Source organism: Perca fluviatilis, chromosome 4 (genome assembly GCF_010015445.1).
Source record: "Perca fluviatilis chromosome 4, GENO_Pfluv_1.0, whole genome shotgun sequence".
Taxonomy (NCBI): Eukaryota; Metazoa; Chordata; class Actinopteri; order Perciformes; family Percidae; genus Perca; species Perca fluviatilis.
The window spans coordinates 14,525,861-14,543,211 of record NC_053115.1 but is presented as its reverse complement, the minus strand read 5'-3'; the positions used below and the strand labels follow the sequence as shown (position 1 = coordinate 14,543,211).

At 38.6% G+C, this 17,351-nt stretch overlaps 1 protein-coding gene across 1 annotated transcript; it reads left to right on the top strand.

The window, feature by feature from the left end:
* Positions 1-14,845: 14,845 nt before the first annotated feature.
* On the top strand, positions 14,846-16,334 carry gpr25 (G protein-coupled receptor 25). The gene has a single exon (XM_039798501.1). The coding sequence runs from the start codon at positions 14,904-14,906 to the stop codon at positions 16,026-16,028; it is 1,125 nt and encodes a 374-aa protein (XP_039654435.1). The 5' UTR covers positions 14,846-14,903; the 3' UTR covers positions 16,029-16,334.
* The last annotated feature ends 1,017 nt before the right edge of the window (positions 16,335-17,351 follow it).

Below are 17,351 nucleotides of genomic sequence, written 5' to 3'. Positions count from 1 at the left end.
AAAAATAATAGGTGTGGGGGGGGGACCATACAGCCTATTAAACTTTGCGGACAATCTTTTGTAACTGTAGATGACTTATTGTGCATAAATATGTGTTGACTGAGTGAATATTTTACATTATTAAATTAAACCATACAAACTTCTTATGTAATTTTATTGTAGTTATCTGCTCCCACTAACTGCCAGGTGTACGTGCCGCATAGCTAACTGAACCAACTGACAAACTGACACTAGCTAGCTAATGTGTGACCTGTTTAGACTGAAGAAAGAAAAAAACTATGGTCATCACATCTGATCCATGCTGTTGTGCTGATGTCAACTGGGATTTAAATTACATTTCACAAAGACATTCCTTAAAACTTTAGTGTATAACTTTTATATATATATATATATATATATATATATATATATATATATATATATATGTATACATGAACGTCCTTTACATTCAAGCCATTGCCAAATGAGTTGATACATAGCTAATTAAGACTATCAGCTCCACACAACTCTCTCTGCTTTTCTCCTTATGGCTATGTTCAGCAACTGGTGTCGTCCGGCGACTTCAGAAAATTGAGTGAAGGTCTTCTGAAGAGTCCATCATGTTTTTTTAATCCTGTCCTTGGTTACAAGCAACTGCATGGTGGAGGGGTGGGGGCTGTGCGCAATCACGGAAGGCTTGTATCATGAATTCCTCATGGGGGAGACAGAAACTATGCACTATGGCTTTAAGCTTTAATGGTTCAACCTGATTAAACAAAATAGTTTGAAACTAGCAAGTAGTTACTAATATTTTATGCACAAATAAAGTAACAGATGTACGAGTGCAACCCAGTCAAGTTACACCTGGCAGTTACTGGGTGGAAATGTTTTGTTAACAACTTTTTCTTTAAGAAATAGTTTGAGTTGTACAATACATGTTCATTTTGTGATGCATACAGCTTTACTTATTAAACACTTAGGTTTGAACTAGGCTAAGTTTGAACTCACGAACAGCTGGCGCAACCAACTCTGCAGTTGCAGCCAGCAACAAACCTCCCACCACAGAAACCATAAGATCAATTAAATCTGTGATGTCAATCTGTGAACAATATTCTATCAACATGATGTGTTTTAAAACAGAGAAAATGCAGACCTTTTTTTATTTATTTTGTTTTGTTGTCCTTAAAGTAGTCAAATTTAAACAGATTGAGTCACTGGAATCAGTTTATCAAAGTTTTTAAATGGAAAATGTAAACTCCCTCCAGGTTGCTTTCACACCTCGACAAGCACACGCACACACACATACAAAGAAACACACATACAACGGTGGCATCCTGATTCTTGGAAAACCGTAACAGGCAGCAGAGGTGGCAGGAAGCAGATTCACCACGAGGCTAATTGGTGAAAGAGAGCGTTCAGAGGACAAAGGTTTAGTCTTGGGGTTCGGGTTGCCATTATTTGGATGTCATATAAGATCCAGCCTGACCCAATTAATATGCCACCTGATAGGAGGGCCTCTCATCAACCTAATTTAGAGAATCAATAGGGGACAAATGAGAGTGAGAACGAAGCTCTTTACGGATGCAAACAGACAAAGACCACCCAGTACAAGCTCGAGGAGACTGATGCCAGCAATGACATAAACCTTTTGACAAATCCTCACTTGACATAAACAAACATTCACACAGTCCCCTGCCCCTCAAGTGCATCAACGTGCCGTACACATCATCATTCATACCCGCCCTACATAGACAAGGGAGGACATTGATGGATGTTTTATTGTTTTGGCACATAAGGAGTAGTTGTACAAGTTGGACATGAAGTGTTATAGGCTGAATGCTGCACCCAAAGCTTTAACACTACTAACATGATGAACTCTGACCCAGCTCCATTAAATGAAGACTAAACAATACCATGGAGGCACTTCTGGAAGAAAAGTACAGCACAATGGGAATATTGAACATGTTACAAGCCATCAAGAAAAGCAGATGGGGGCTGGGAGGATTTGGGAGGAGCTTTATGGCAATTATAGCCATAAAGTTAAGAAAGAAGGTGAATTGGGGGCAGCTCTTAATAGCTTAAATTGCTGGACACAGTCATCAGTGTGTTTTGTCTGGCTCACTGACTGGCTGTTGTTTAGTGGGGGAAACTGTTCAGGGACGATCACACACACTGTTATGGGATGAAAGAATCTCGCATTACAATAAAATAAACAATGGAGACACAAGATTTGAGTCTCGATGAGTCGAAATCATCAACAAGGAATAATAGTGGACTGAGGTGTGTTATTATTGTTCATTGAATATGTGTACATCTCTGTTGTACTTCAAATAATATGTTCATTTCACCTTCTCAAAGTGGATATAACATCATATTTGGGGGTAATAAGTACAGCATAAACAATACATTTTGAAATTCTGACTCACTTGTTTAAACACGGATCACTGAATCATGAAACATTTTGAATCATTTGTTTTGTTGGTATGCTTTTTGCTTTTTTATGTTTTGTGTTACAGAAAGCATTGACCGAAAATATCCTTGTTACGTCACTGCATCTTTAGCACCAGAATGTAGGCTTTTGTTAATTGTAGTAGCACTAAATGCTAGTTGTATTGTAATAAATGCTATTGCTATTGGTATTAACGTAGTACGTCAGCAGCATAGTGTATAGCAATAAATTTGCCACGTCTCTTCCTCTGAAATTGATATAACATTTTACTGAATAATGAAATGAAATACTAAATTTTACTTTGAGACAACAGACTACTTTGAAGAAATCAATCAAATTTTGTTTCACCTCAAAAAGGAAGCAGCAAAGGTCGTAATTATACTCACATCTGTACATCCTTTGGTGTTTCACAATTTCTTTGGCGTGGGGCCTTTTCATTCTGATGAATGCAACAATATTAAAAATGTAACAGTATTTGAACCTGTGTGTTAGTCATCATGATAGATGGACAATAGTGCTGGCTGAAAATAAAAATAAAAAGTAAGTGGATATTTCCACATGGCAAACATTTTTTGTTATGTTTTAATATGAGAATACAATTTTTTTTTATAGATTAAAGTATAGAAAAAAGAACAGCACTTCATATTGAATCTATCAACATCTGTCACAAAAATAATTTCATAATTCAAACATGCAAATGAAAAAAATGCTATTTTAAAAAGCAACAAATAAGTCAGGGATTTCTGACAATCTTTTATAGCTTTCTGTTTCTTTGCCTCAAGAGAGAGGAATGTATTTAAAAGTAGCATACAAGGATCTTATTTATATCCATATGTAAAGTAGCTATTCTAAAGACGAAATTAAAATATTACCAGTAATGTATTCAATGTAAAACCCACAGGAGTCAAAGGACATCAAGTTGAAATAAGAAAAAAATTCAAACCATAATATATTTAGAGGAAGATACATCAATGAGCAAACCATAAATCTTTCATGCAGCAGTATGAAATGTGAAAAAATAATGATTTCATTGGTTCACACGGGTACAACATCCTAATGATGACTGAAAACATGCTTCTCCTCTGCCAATACACAGCAATCTGCACATTCCATCCACTTATTTTGAATGCTCCTCACAGCAGTGTGTGATTACTTGAAAGTCAGTCGGACATCTCTCTTTTGGCAACAACAGGAATCAGCCTGAAAGCGAAAAGCCTTTTGTTTCACGCTGTCGTCCTGCAGTCCTGGTAATAATCCTAAATCTGCCATCCTTTTGGAACAACTCCTTCGATCTGTAGCACGACTATAACTGCATATTAAAACACAGAAATATAGCATGCAGTGCTATTATCATTATAGATGTTATTAGGAGGGGGCAAACAAAGGCAAAGACACAAAACAGAAACATTTAAAAATGTAGAATGCTTATTTTTCTATAATGTGAAGTATTGACAAAAGTGTTGGTTCTTCTCTAGAGTTGTCTCAGATAAAATTCCTTGGGTTGATATAATTAAAACCGGGAAGGTTATATGAGGACACAGCTGCACTCCCTCTCTAATGTGGTTGGGCTGGACACACTGCAATATTCCAGGTCACTGATCAAACCTCCAAAAACACAACCCTCGATCAAGTTAGCCTTAACCCCCCTTCACACACATCCGTATTCCATGTGCAAGAAAATGACAAAACACACAAATACGAACAATCTTTTGTGTTTGGTGATTAATACACTTGTAATTCATGTCTCACACACACCTTGAGAAATTTAGGCATGACGATCTTACATGTTATTATTCTTGTTTTTGCCGTATGTACATATATATGACTATAAATTGCTCTTTGTTGCTAGCTTGTCAAATTTAAGGAGGTTTTTATTTTGCATAATTGAGACCAATATTTACAATTTGGCTGAAGATGCAACAGTTTAAATACATGTAAAGCACTTTGAAATTGCCATATTATGCTCATTTTCAGGTTCATACTTGTATTTTGGGTTGCTACTAGACATGTTAACTTGAAAAATCACACTATTTTTCTCATACTGTCTGTCTGAATATACCTGTATGTAATATATCCGTTTTAGCACCCGGCTCTTAGAGCCCTCCTCGCGAAAAAGCCCAATCTACTCTGATTGGTCAGTGTTTCCAGGTCTTCTGCATCTGCGCTCTCAGCATCTCTGCACCGTCATCACAGCCGGGGAGTGATTGTAACGGCACTGTAGCGGCACATACTACCTATATATAGTATAGTTGGGACATCATAACCATACGGACGTCCTGTCGTAAAGGCACAGTTTCTGAATCTGAAAAAAACATGGGACCTTTGAGAATATGAATTGTGCTGTATGAGTAAATTTGCCTTTTCTTTTTAATTGTTTTAAACCCTGGAGGTTGACATTATGAGGATGAAGTAAGGTTGAGTGAAAAAGCAAAAAAAAATAATAATAAAAAGAAAAGAAATGAAAGATGGAGAAGTAATGCTCTATTGCTCACAAATAAAGTTCATATTTTGTTCTGTGCCACAGGCCTCGCAGGTTGGAATCCCAGCATTGTAGATTTGGGGTTTAATTCAACATGGCAGCAAAAACAGCAATAACGAGTTGCCAAAATATAGAACTTGGGGCAGAGATGCCGTCAGTTGCAGTGCTGGCCAATAAAAAGGGGTTGTAGATTTTCTTTGAGGCCTGAGCAGTCAGTGAAAGGCACTGTGGGGTCTCCATAGTTCACATGGCAAACTCTCAAACACCCACAGGGGAGGGGGGGCATGCCTTAACTGAGGCTAGTGTTGACACAGTGCTGGCCAATCTAATTTTGATTGTCAGGAGCAAGGAATGGTGATCCTCCCCCCGCCCCCCCTGAGATCATCAAGTTCATTTCTCTGGCTGCATAGGGATTTTTTTTCTTTTCGCCCTCCATCCCCTCAGCCCCCTCAATCTCCCCATCTCCCCACCACTAGAACAATATTCAGCCGTTCCTGGGCCTCTCAGAGTGAGCTCACTGGAGTTAATCTCTCAGGCCTCTCTCCTCTCTATTGCTGCCTCTCTCTCACTCGCACTCTCTCCCTCTCTTTCTATTCAGAAAGCCATTGGAGAACAGCTTGAATTGACAGTTATTATTCAGACTAATGAGTAAAATCTCAAAGGCAACAAAAGTGGACTGTGACATTGGCTATAACAGCATTCATAAATCATTCATTCTTGGCAAGAGGGATGTATTAATACGCGGGTGACAAATATCATTTCTGCAAATTATAAGATTTTAATTAATCAAACACAACAGTGGTGACAAAAACAGCACATATCTGTGTGTGTGAAGTGTGAAGTATTTGGAGGGAAATCTGTGAAATGTCACGAAGCCTTCATTGTTTTCCCAGATCTGTACCATCAGAAAAGACAGATGGCCCTCTGCACCTTTGTTTGTGTGTGTGTGTGTGTGTGTGTGTGTGTGTGTGTGTGTGTGTGTGTGTGTGTGTGTGTGTGTGTGTGTGTGTGTGTGTGTGTGTGTGTGTGTGTGTGTGTGTGTGTGTGTGTGTGTGTGTGTGCGTGCGTGCATATGCGCCTGCACGTCTCAGTGACGAAGTGAAGAAGGTCAGGTTTAATGACAATAATATTTTACATTTGAATGCTACTTTTTGCCCAAGTTCTAAATACATAAATAACACAATCCTCAATATTTACCCCCCAACATCTTTGTCTTTACTTATTAAATGATTTCTGTGAATTAAGATTCATTCATTATTCATGCATTTTATGATGCATGATGTAGTCATTTAGTTCAATGCTTTCCATCATTTTAGATTTAAGTATGCATGATGAGGTAATGCATTAAAGGGTTACTTAATGTCTTTTGTGTGGTGCAGATAGAGGGCGAAACTGCACAGTGACAGACTGTGACATTTGGTGGAGGCCTCTGAGTCAATGTAATCAAATTCAAGCAGTCGCAGACATTAAGACAGGCATTCATTTTCTCAATGAGTTCCCGGCCAATGAGAAACAGTGACAGTCCAGCAGTGTGTGGCTTTGTGCTGTAATTGAAACTGAGATGTAATAACAGAGAAGAAATTAGGGGACAGAAGATCAGTTGACATGAATGGATCAGTCAAGCAATACCTGAATGAAAAGCATGCATCAAAGTATAATGGAGATGATCAATCATAATGATTTGTAACCATTTGCATTCCATTATTTAAATGTGGACATTTAAATAATTTCCAAATTAGCTATCCATAAACCATCTATGACACTTTAAGTAAACATTGTTAATTGGTATTTTTCCTGAAATGAGCAGAGATTAAACTTTGGAACTTGCAGAAATTGTGCCTGCACATCTTTAACTGCAGTATAATAAATTGGCCAGATGGGGGCACTCCAACTAAAGGTCAAAGTGTAACTTAGTCCCAAGCTCCTTTGCGTAATCCTGCCATCCCTTAATATAATACATCCATGATCCCTCTGCCATTAATTTCTAAAGGTTAAACTTTTAAAAAAGCGTTTTACAAAAAACGTACATTGAAATGTAAGCATTGATTGCTGTTGGAGTTTGTGTGCGGGAATACACTTATTGTTGTTGATCTACAACTTGTGTGAAGAAAACAAATCTAATTAAAATCCATTGTTTGGGGCGAAATTAGTTTCTTTTTTAGCTTACACAAATATATAATGTTTAAAGTTTAATATTTGTAAATATTAGACCACCCATCAACAATGACACCTATTTAAAATAATGCACAGGATGGGGTCATAAACATTGTGCTTTTAAATCTTCAAACTCTCCTAAAATCAGCAAATAACAGTTTGCACTTGGGCTGCAGAGTACAACTGCAGCTTGTCAGAAGTAATCTTGACATTACAGAAAACAATTTCAAATCGAAAGATCAAAGGTGAAGGATCAAAATTATTCTGTCAGGGGTGTTGGGTTCACTGAGGGTGAAAACTGACCAAACCTGAGCCCCCGCGTTTTAAAAAACAGGTTTAGATGTACATTTTTTATCTCCAAAAACAATTATGCGTGGCTCCTTTGTGGTTAAAGAAACTCATGTTTAAAAACTAGAGACAGGGTAAAATTTAAAGAGGGGGAAGGGTGGTGTGTTCGGCGTAGGTGCATGATTTGCAAGCTGTCAGATGACAGCCCTGCGGATGAAGAGCAGTAGGCCCCCATTCTCTGTCCGGTGCTCGGTGCTCCCCACCCCCTCACTCAAACGCCTCTCCATACCCCATGGGAGGAGGTCTGTTGCACTGCGGCCACACTAAATTAACATCGTCCTAATGAGGTGTCACACTTGACCCCCAGCAGCCTCAGCCCCTCACATGGGTGTCAGAGCCACAATGAGCAGCCCTCCATCTCCTGCGCCTGGCTGACACATTTTGATTCATGAGAGAGCCTGGGCCCTGTCAGGTCAAAATTACCCCTATCAAAATGCCACCATCAACACATTCATCAACCCAAACTCTGAATATGCCCCTTTTCTTTCTCTTCAAAAAAACAAAAACAATCCCTCTCCCAAAAATCACCAATATTTCCTTGCTTGTGCTTTGCATGCGCCCCTCCCTCTGACTCCCGAAAAGCATATACACATTCACACACAATCATACCCCTAAACACCGTACACACAAATGCATGTTCTCACTGATGACCTTCTATTGCAGCTATGTGATACGCCTGTCGCCTGTCTGTCATTGGTCGGGGGTCCAGCCTTCTGCTTCTAATGGGTCTCTGAGCGATGAACTCTGTGTCCCCCAGGTGTTGGTAAGCCTGTCCTCTGACCTACTGACCCAAAACACTCCTAATGTGAACAAGTCCTCACAGCTAATAACAAACCTGAAAATGAAATGTATTAATTGCCCCACTGAGTCAAAACGGAGTGAGAGGGGCAAAGTGCTTACCCGTAGCAGCAGATGAGTCACATTATTTTCACATTTAGAAGTGCAGGTGGCTCCATCAGCTCATTGTGCCCAAGTTACAATGTGACAGATTGTAGTCACACTGGCCAAGAAAAACACATCCTGCTCTTCAAAACACACATACAACTATTAAGATGAGGACTGACTTCTGAGAGAACCTGCCCGCTCTTCTTCCCCTGGAGATCAGCCCCTTCATTGTGAACACAGCTGAGACTTTCACCTTCCTGGGATTATCCCGGGACGAGATCATCTCCTGCCTTATCAACCTGGCCCGGCAGCAGCAGATGCTCTTCTCGATTCAAATGAGGAGGATCAATGTCAACAACCAATCTCAGCCCACTTTGTAGATCAATAATCAAAATGCGTTGCCACCATCCTTTCACCATCCACCAACTCTGCCCACTGAGGCAGCCATCTGCTCCAAACAATTTCCCCTGGGAGACAAGGGCAGTCCAGTAAGACCAGTATACCCGTCAACTGACTAGTCTAGTCTTCAGCCTTTACAAATGTCCATGATCACATCGTCATTATCATGCAAAATGAGGATGCCACTATTTATTACTATCTTCATGGAGTTTTGCCAGTGTTATAATTCATTATGCACACTTTTATGGTCATCCATAAGGCATGACAATATTGTGTCGTATTTTCATCTCTGCAACATTAAACAGTAAGCAAATTAAGGTAACAATAATGTACAATATGTCTCTAATGAAGCTCTGATGTCATGAATGGGTCATAAAATGGAGTTCATGCAAAGTGTTAATGAAAAGTAATAAAACTGTAAGATGTTACGACCCAACACCCATCATGTTAATGTAGCAAAGCAAAGGTCTTTTGTGCCTCATTTGTGTCCAGATTTAAGTAGGTAATTGTAATGACATTATAATTAAGCCAATCTAGCATTTATTACACTATTGCATGTTATGGTGTTTGTAACACAGAAAGTCTGGATTCGGGGATACATTGCATGCAATAAGAGTTGAGTTTTAAGACGACTTTGGAGTTGAATGGTTAAACCTTAATGAGGTATGTTTTGTTTATGTGTGTTTTATGTAAGCATATGACAGTACCTGTTGCTAACTAATTTAATAGCATGCATGAAAACACAGTTTCAAACAGTGTCTAACTTTTTTAACGACTGAATCTATACATTTGATTAGTTGACTTTAGGCCAAAATATATCCTTTGTTAAAACCTGTATTGACATCAGTGACTGTGGTGTTACAGTGTATCTGCCCTTTAAGAGGCCTGCACATTCCTGTTCAATAGGTGCTACAGAATGCAAGACTTGATTTGAAAAAATTCTCTAAGGACATTATTACTGCTACATAATCCTACAAGCCATATAACAATTTTAGCATTTATTTTCTGTCACATACATAATATTTATTAGGATGCATTTTCAGTTCATTAATCTCTTTCATGTATAAGCTTCTGTTTTCTAGTCTTTTACACTCCTGCCACCAGCTGCCAGCAGTGCTTTAGCAATAATGATTTTCTTACTTAATGATTTAGCCATTATAGTCTCCCTAAACACAAACCTGATCCAGCCGCAGGGCCAACAGGCTTCTCCTGTCTTCTCTGAAAGCTGCTCATTAAGTCCTCAACAGCAGATGAAACATGACTACTCTCTGAGTAGTTAAGCCGTGTGTTTACTAAATGCTCTGACACTCGGGGCACACATTTTGACTGAAAGCTTACGGTTTATGTCGGTTAATTTTTTGTGTGCAAATAATGCATCAGATTCAAACAGAAACATATAAAAAAAGTGATATAAGTAGGAAATCACACAAGATAAAGGCATCTTGATTTATAGAAAAATTAAAGAATGAAAGTTTGTTTAAAAAGTAGGATGCTGACTGTCAGTCAAACAAATCTTGTCTGTCTTGCTGAGTTCCGCTGACTTTTGTGCCATAATCTTTCACTGCCTTCACACCGCAGTTCAGAGGCTAATTTCCTAAAAGCAAACTGATCAAACACAGTTCAAGCATTTCAAGCAAGCTTTCAGTTTCGTAATGATGATCAAAGTTTTTGCACTGCTGAGAAAATGTAGTAGCATCCTGTTTTGGCATTTTGGTTTTTGTAATTATGCGACATTTAACATTGAAATTCATTCCTAAATGTGATATTCAGCATTAGAAAAATAACTCATACTAAGCAAGCAGTGGTATGCACAAGCACAAAACAGGTGTCCTGCCAACATGTTGATGCCCGATTTGTAAAGGGGCCTCAGTAGAGCAGGGCAAAATGTTAAGAGGGAAAAGACAATAGAAACATCAGGTAAAAATATGTGGGAATGTTAATGAAGAAGTTGAAGTTTTTAAAATGTTTACTGTTAATACACAAAAAGGTCATAGACTATATTTTTTTGCTATGACCATTGAACCTGTAAATGTAATTGTATGTCACCGTATATTGCTGCTGTTGCTCCTGCTGTGTAAAATCTAAGGAATTATAGATTGTACTTTTTGAGCCAACAATTTTGTTAAAAGCTAAACCTATCACTCCAGCATTCATGACTAAAGTGGTTGTAGCTTATTTTAAACTCTGATTCAATCATTTTAATAACACTTACACACAAACAGCTGAAGCACCGCATACACACAATTCTCTCTCTCAGTGGCAACCTGACTAAGACTAATAATACCACATATGAGGAATTTGGCTCAGGTTTTTTTTTCTTATACAGAAATGGTATAGGCTACACCTAAAAGAAACAAGAAACAATGACAACAAAGCTGAACGAAAAGTAAACATAGTAGATGATAGAAGATAAATATACCTATAAAGCTTACATAAACAATATAATATTGTTTCGGTATATGGCGAAACAAAAAACGGTAGTGCAAAGGTGTAGAGTGCAAATATGTTGGAATAAATATTGAATAATTTAAAGCAGCTAATTTATATTTAACAATGATATGTGTGTATTTAAACAAAATATAAAATATATAGTGTAATTTAACTGATGTGATTGTCTGAGTGACGGCCTGTGGGAAGACACTGTTCCTGTGTCTGGTTGTTATAGCGTACATTGTTCTGTAGCACCTACCTGAGTGGACAAGTTGAAACAGGTTGTGACCACTGAAAACACATGGTACACCCAAAAAATGTGTGGTTATGCAAAGGGGTAGAGGAATTACGATTCATCTTTATTCTTAACTCCCTGTATTCCTGTATATATATATATCTCTTATCATGTGGTATGAGCATTAAGGTTTTACTAAAATGTATTGCATCATGTGGTTTGTATGTAAATTAAGTTGAAATCAAACATGTGGAGGATGAGGAAAGTGGGTTAAAAATGTAAAGTCTTTTTTAACAAAAGGGAACAGTTAAATGACACACAATGGAGCAACGAGGCTGTCCAATCTTTTGTGTTGAAGGAACTTTTGATTTAGTTAAACAGCTAAAACAAGAACCTTTCACACCCAAACAATGGACTCTTTTTTTGAAAGTTAGCACTCGACAAGTGAGGAGCAAATTGTACGTGTGCTTGTGTGTGTGTGGGGGGGGGTGTGTGTTTGTGTGTGTGTGTGTGTGTGTGTGTGTGTGTGTGTGTGTGTGTGTGAGACCCCCCCCCCCCCATGTCTGACAATCACCCTGACGCATACCACCCTTTCTCTCCTCAAATAAAAACAGAGTAAAAGGAAAAGAGAAATCATCCAGTGTTGAAGTACTTTACGAGATCCTCCTCTCAACAGAAAAAGGACTAAGTAGCCATGGGAATCTTAGCACGTTAGGGAGGCCTTTCTCCGTTCCTCTCATCCACTCTCCCCCGCTGCACCCATGGACCAATGCAATTGTTTATTTTCTCCTATTGAGGCTGCTCCATTCACTGGCTCTCACATTTACTCTGCTCAATTGGAGTGAGACAGCACTTATTCGAGGAGAGGAATGTAGCGTTCCACTGACAGAGCAGCAAGAATGCAGAAGAAATAATTAAAACTTTTTAAAGGAAAAAGGTACAGCTGAGCATGAGGGAGAACAACGTCAAATAGGACAATGCGGGACTGACAGGATTTTCTGCAGTGATGAGTATATCCACACATCACCTTGACACTACAAAGTAAAAGGAGTATTTGAATAACACACAATGCTAGAAAGTGGAGCAGGGATCCTATAAGGAGGTCAATTATTCGCCATGCTTTCTAAACTGAAACTCTCCAGCAGAACAATGAAGCGTTCTCCGGCCTGTTATAAGATGTGGCCTGTCCTCCAACCTCCCGGCCACAGCACAATAGCTGCGAGCTGGACCACAGAGTTCATTTATCCTGAGGTCTATTCTGTCTTGAGGAGGTAGTCGTAATGACAGTTTCCTCATCTGTAACAATGGCCGTGGCTGCCAAAGCCTTCTCTGTCCTGTCAATCTCTGTTATCTTTCACCAGGGTGACTCTTCTAGGGTAGAGGCAGTAAGGTTGAATCCTACCATCCAGACTGATACCAATGCAGTAGGTAAAGATTAGCTGCTGATGCACCATGCAGTGTCGAGCAGTTTCAGGTTGCTTCATCTTGGTTTCCGTTGTGGTGATGGGTTTAAACAGTACGTCCCCGGCAGCTGATTTTAAAAAACAGCTTTATTGGTACATCACATTATAACTAACATTGTCTGCTGCCTCAGCACAGTAGATATTCAAGCTACAGTATGTCTATTGCACATGTAAGATATTTTGCTGTCTTTGTTCTTTTTTAAGGTTTTAGTTACGTGGCAGCAAGTTAGAAGTCTAATCAAGTCTGTTTTATTTACATGGCCCAAAGTCACAAATCACAAATTTGTCCCAATTTGCTTTATAATCTGTACAGCATGTGTTACCCTTACCTCAAATAAGAATAACATAAAGAGTAAAAAGGGGAAAAAAAACTCAAGAAAAGCAATAGAGGAGGGATGTCTCTGTCTCAGGACAGAAAGACAAGCAATGCAGAGTATTGTATGTGTATGTGTACAGAATAGACAAAAATAACAATAGCACTTACATTGTGGAGAAAGACCATATTAGGTAGATATACTAATTTATTATTGGCTACAATCACACGTTATCTATACACTGCTGAGAACAATGCTTAGACTGGTCACTACACAAAGTCAGCAATAAAGTGGAAGTGTAAACAAGCCAGTTCAAATCAAGAAACTGACTAGTAAATGTGAGTATATACAAGGACCAAACATTTCACATCCAGTCTGTTTCAATAAAGACTGTATAGTTGTTTGTCCATGATCAGCTCTCATCGGGGTCAATGGCAAGTAAACGTTGCTGAAAAAGCCATGGACATGACTTGCATATTTTAAATCTTTACTGAAGTGAAAGCAATTATGTCCGTGTGTAATGTTGTATTAAGTGTCTTGTCCTGTTTGTTTAGTGAGGTTCTGACTTTGTGTGTGTTTTAAGCCCTTTGGTTAGCTCATGTCGTTTTTTAATGTGCTATTAAAAAACGTTTAAAACATTTAACTTGACTTGACTTTTTAATGTGAGCTACCAAGGGACTGCAGATGAAAATTGTCCTCAAATTAACTCTAGTACAAAACATGAAATGATAAAATGTATGTTTATTTTGTGCATGGAGCCTTACAAATGAAATAAAATAATGTATAACATAAATTTCCTCAGTCCAGTGTTGTCATTATGAACTTTAATAAAGTCCAAAGTGATTGACCTACAGCCTTGAGGGCCTGAAACAAGAATGAATCATTGGGGTCACTTTCAAATTCCGCAGCTTAAAAACTGAACAAACACTACTGCATGTGGTACAAAAGTAAGGCGATATAAGAACAGAGACTGCTCATTACAGTACATACTGTATGCAGTATGTGTTGAATATATACAAAGCTATTCAAAAGCTGTGATTCAGATAGAGAATAAATGGATAGATGGAGGAAATATTCATGAATTTCTGCTTGCTCCTTCATGGCATGAACCAGAAGCATGTTTTCACTAATGAGTAGGAAATTATCAGCGAAGCAAACATTTTCTTTTGCAGAAGATCAGTGACATTTGCTCAAGAACAACAGGCAGGCAGGCAAGAGGTCGCCACACAACACAAGTAAATCTTACCTGCCCCCTACTGGTAACACACATCTAATACACTACGATATGAGACTTTCTGTGGTAGATCATTCACATCAAGATAAGGTATGTTTTCTATATTTAAAAGGCAGATGTGACAATTAATTTATGAAAATATCTGTGAAGTATACACATGCACACACACACACACACACACACACACACACACTCACACACACACACACACTGTCTGTTTGTCTTGGGAAAAAACTCTTTGTATTGTATAATATCAGAGTTTCTTATTGCCCATCAAGCTTCCAACTGTTACATTACATGTGTGTCAAACTAATCAAAAAAAAGATTCAGTCTTTTTGGCCCACACATGTGAAAGCGCACTGAGAGGAAGTTATCACAGACAACGTTGAGTGGTGAGAGGAAGAGCTGAAATAGGATATTTTTTTTTCTGTGGTTTCACAGTCAATATCAAGTAGCAGCATGTTGACAATGTTTGACTAACCACCCGGCCACATACAACAGATGCACTGCAGATCGTCTCTGTGATCTCTCAGGATGGACACCTACACAGATGCATCTTATGATTACTACCCTGACAACTTTACTTTACTTTACGAGGATTTAGTTAATGTCTCAGAGAATTGCTCTGGCTCCCGCCTGCATGGCTCCAACATCTTCCTGCCCACACTGTATTTCCTCATATTTTTTACAGGCTTTCTGGGCAACCTCTTTGTTATCTCAGTCGTGGGCAGCAAAGGTAGGAGAGGTGGGCGTCTGGTGGACACTTTTATTGTCAACCTGGCCCTGGCCGACCTCGTCTTTGTCCTCACGCTGCCTCTGTGGGCCATCTCTGCAAGCCAGAGTGGCTACTGGGACTTTGGGAGAATTGGGGACCTGCTGTGTAAACTGAGCAGCTATATTATAGCTGTGAACCGCTTCTCCAACATCTTTTTTCTCACCTGCATGAGTGTCGATCGTTACCTTGCTGTGGTGAAGCTGATGGACTCAAAGTACCTCAGGAGCAGCAGGTGCATCCGTGCCACTTGTGCTGCCGTGTGGTTGAGCTCACTGGTGCTTGGCATCCCATCCCTGGTGTACCGCAGAGTGGAGCCGTCCGGTGATGGACTCTCCTGCGTGGAAGATAACAACTCAAGTTTTTTTCTTGGCCTGAGCCTCACCATGGCGTTCCTCACCTTTGTCTTCCCAGTGTTAATCATCGTGCTCTGTTACGGCACCATCGTTGTGCATCTCAACCACCACTGTTCTGCAAATCCTCGAGCTGAAGCCCGTCGCAGACACTCCTTCAAGATGGTCCTCTCCATCATAGTGGCCTTCGTGGTGTCCTGGCTCCCCTTCAACGTCTTCAAAGTCATTATAATCAGCTCACATCTCTTAAACGCTGATCTGAGTTGTGATGCTCAGACATGGCAAAGAGACGGGCTCCTCGTCTCGTGCTGCCTGGCCTTCCTCAACAGCTGTGTGAATCCAGCCATTTACTTTTTCCTGGACCATCACTTCAGACGACGGGCCAAGCTCCTGTACAAGAACTGCATAGGACAGCCAAATTTGCTGTGGAGCCGCAACTCCTCAGCCTCATTCACCAACGTTGGCACTTCAGAGAGCTTTGGAACAAGTGGTGGGAGAACCCAGCTGCAGGTGGTTGAGTTGGAGAAGACATAACTCTTTTCTTTAACTTTGAATGTAGAAAATTTATTGTTTGATTATTATTATATGACAGCTTGTCATGTTCATTTTTATAATGAAAGACTTTGTGCATATTTCTCTCAAAGGATGTTTAAACATAAAGTAAAATCAGATAAAAGGCAAAACAATTAATGCCATTAGTGGCATAATGTGATTTTCCTTTGTCGTACATTTCCTTCATTCAAATTTTCTACAAATACTAAACATGCTGTTTATACTGCTTATACTGTATGGTCTTGTATGAAAACCCTTATCATTTTTGCAGCATTAGTAGAACGCAATTATATAAATTTAGAAGTGTAAATACAATTTTTTTAAACTATTTTTATATATTGAAGGCAAGAATTTAATGTTGTTATTGTAAAATGTTTTGTGCATGAATAATGTTTTATGAAATGTACATATATATTGTTGTGATAAAGAATTAAAAAAAATTGTGTATTTGTAAGTTAGTAAGTGAGTTTTTAACTGAGGACACCATGATGTTTTCTAGTTGTTTTACTGGTAAAAATGAAATAATAAAATAAATAAATTATGAAGATGAGATATTGAATCAAATGAAAGAAATCGGCCAAAAACAATTGTTAATTAAGGATGACAGAGTTTAAGGTTATGATTTAATTATGTTATAATATAAAAGAGACATAACACCTCAAACATTTATAACAAGCTTTTCCATAATTAGAATCCAGATACCAAAGACAGTTGAAGTAACATACATCTGAGTTGTTGCACTCACATTAAAAGTGCATTCACAGCATATGAAATCCTGCTGAGTACACACAATGATACAGTTAGTCTCCCATTAGACCTGCAGCCAAGACAGTCGTGTTTTACAGGATCCAATATATTAGAATCTTGAAACAATGTTACAATAAAGATGACTTTAGTTAAATTTAGTGAGATTTAGGAAAAACAACTTTTATTATAACATGTTTGGAGCTTGGCAGCCTTATTAAATTCAATTCTGCCACTACTGCAGTTGTAATTGCTTGTAAGTGACATTACCGAGGTTCAAAACAATTAAATAATTTTCTATTTTTTCTGTTGTGAAGACAATTAGCTGTAAGGTCGTATTTGTATTTATTTTAATAATGCCCAGTGTTTCCAGAAACTGTTTCACTCTGTGCACTACATACAGTATGTGTGTGGTTTGACTGATGGTTGAGTGCAGATGAAAATAAATTAAAAACACAGCATGTAGACTAAAATCCCAAGAGAGGTGTAACATGAGGTAATTTATGTTTTCACTCTCTCATGTGTGAGTTTTGCAAAAGACAAAAAGAACACAAAAAGAAC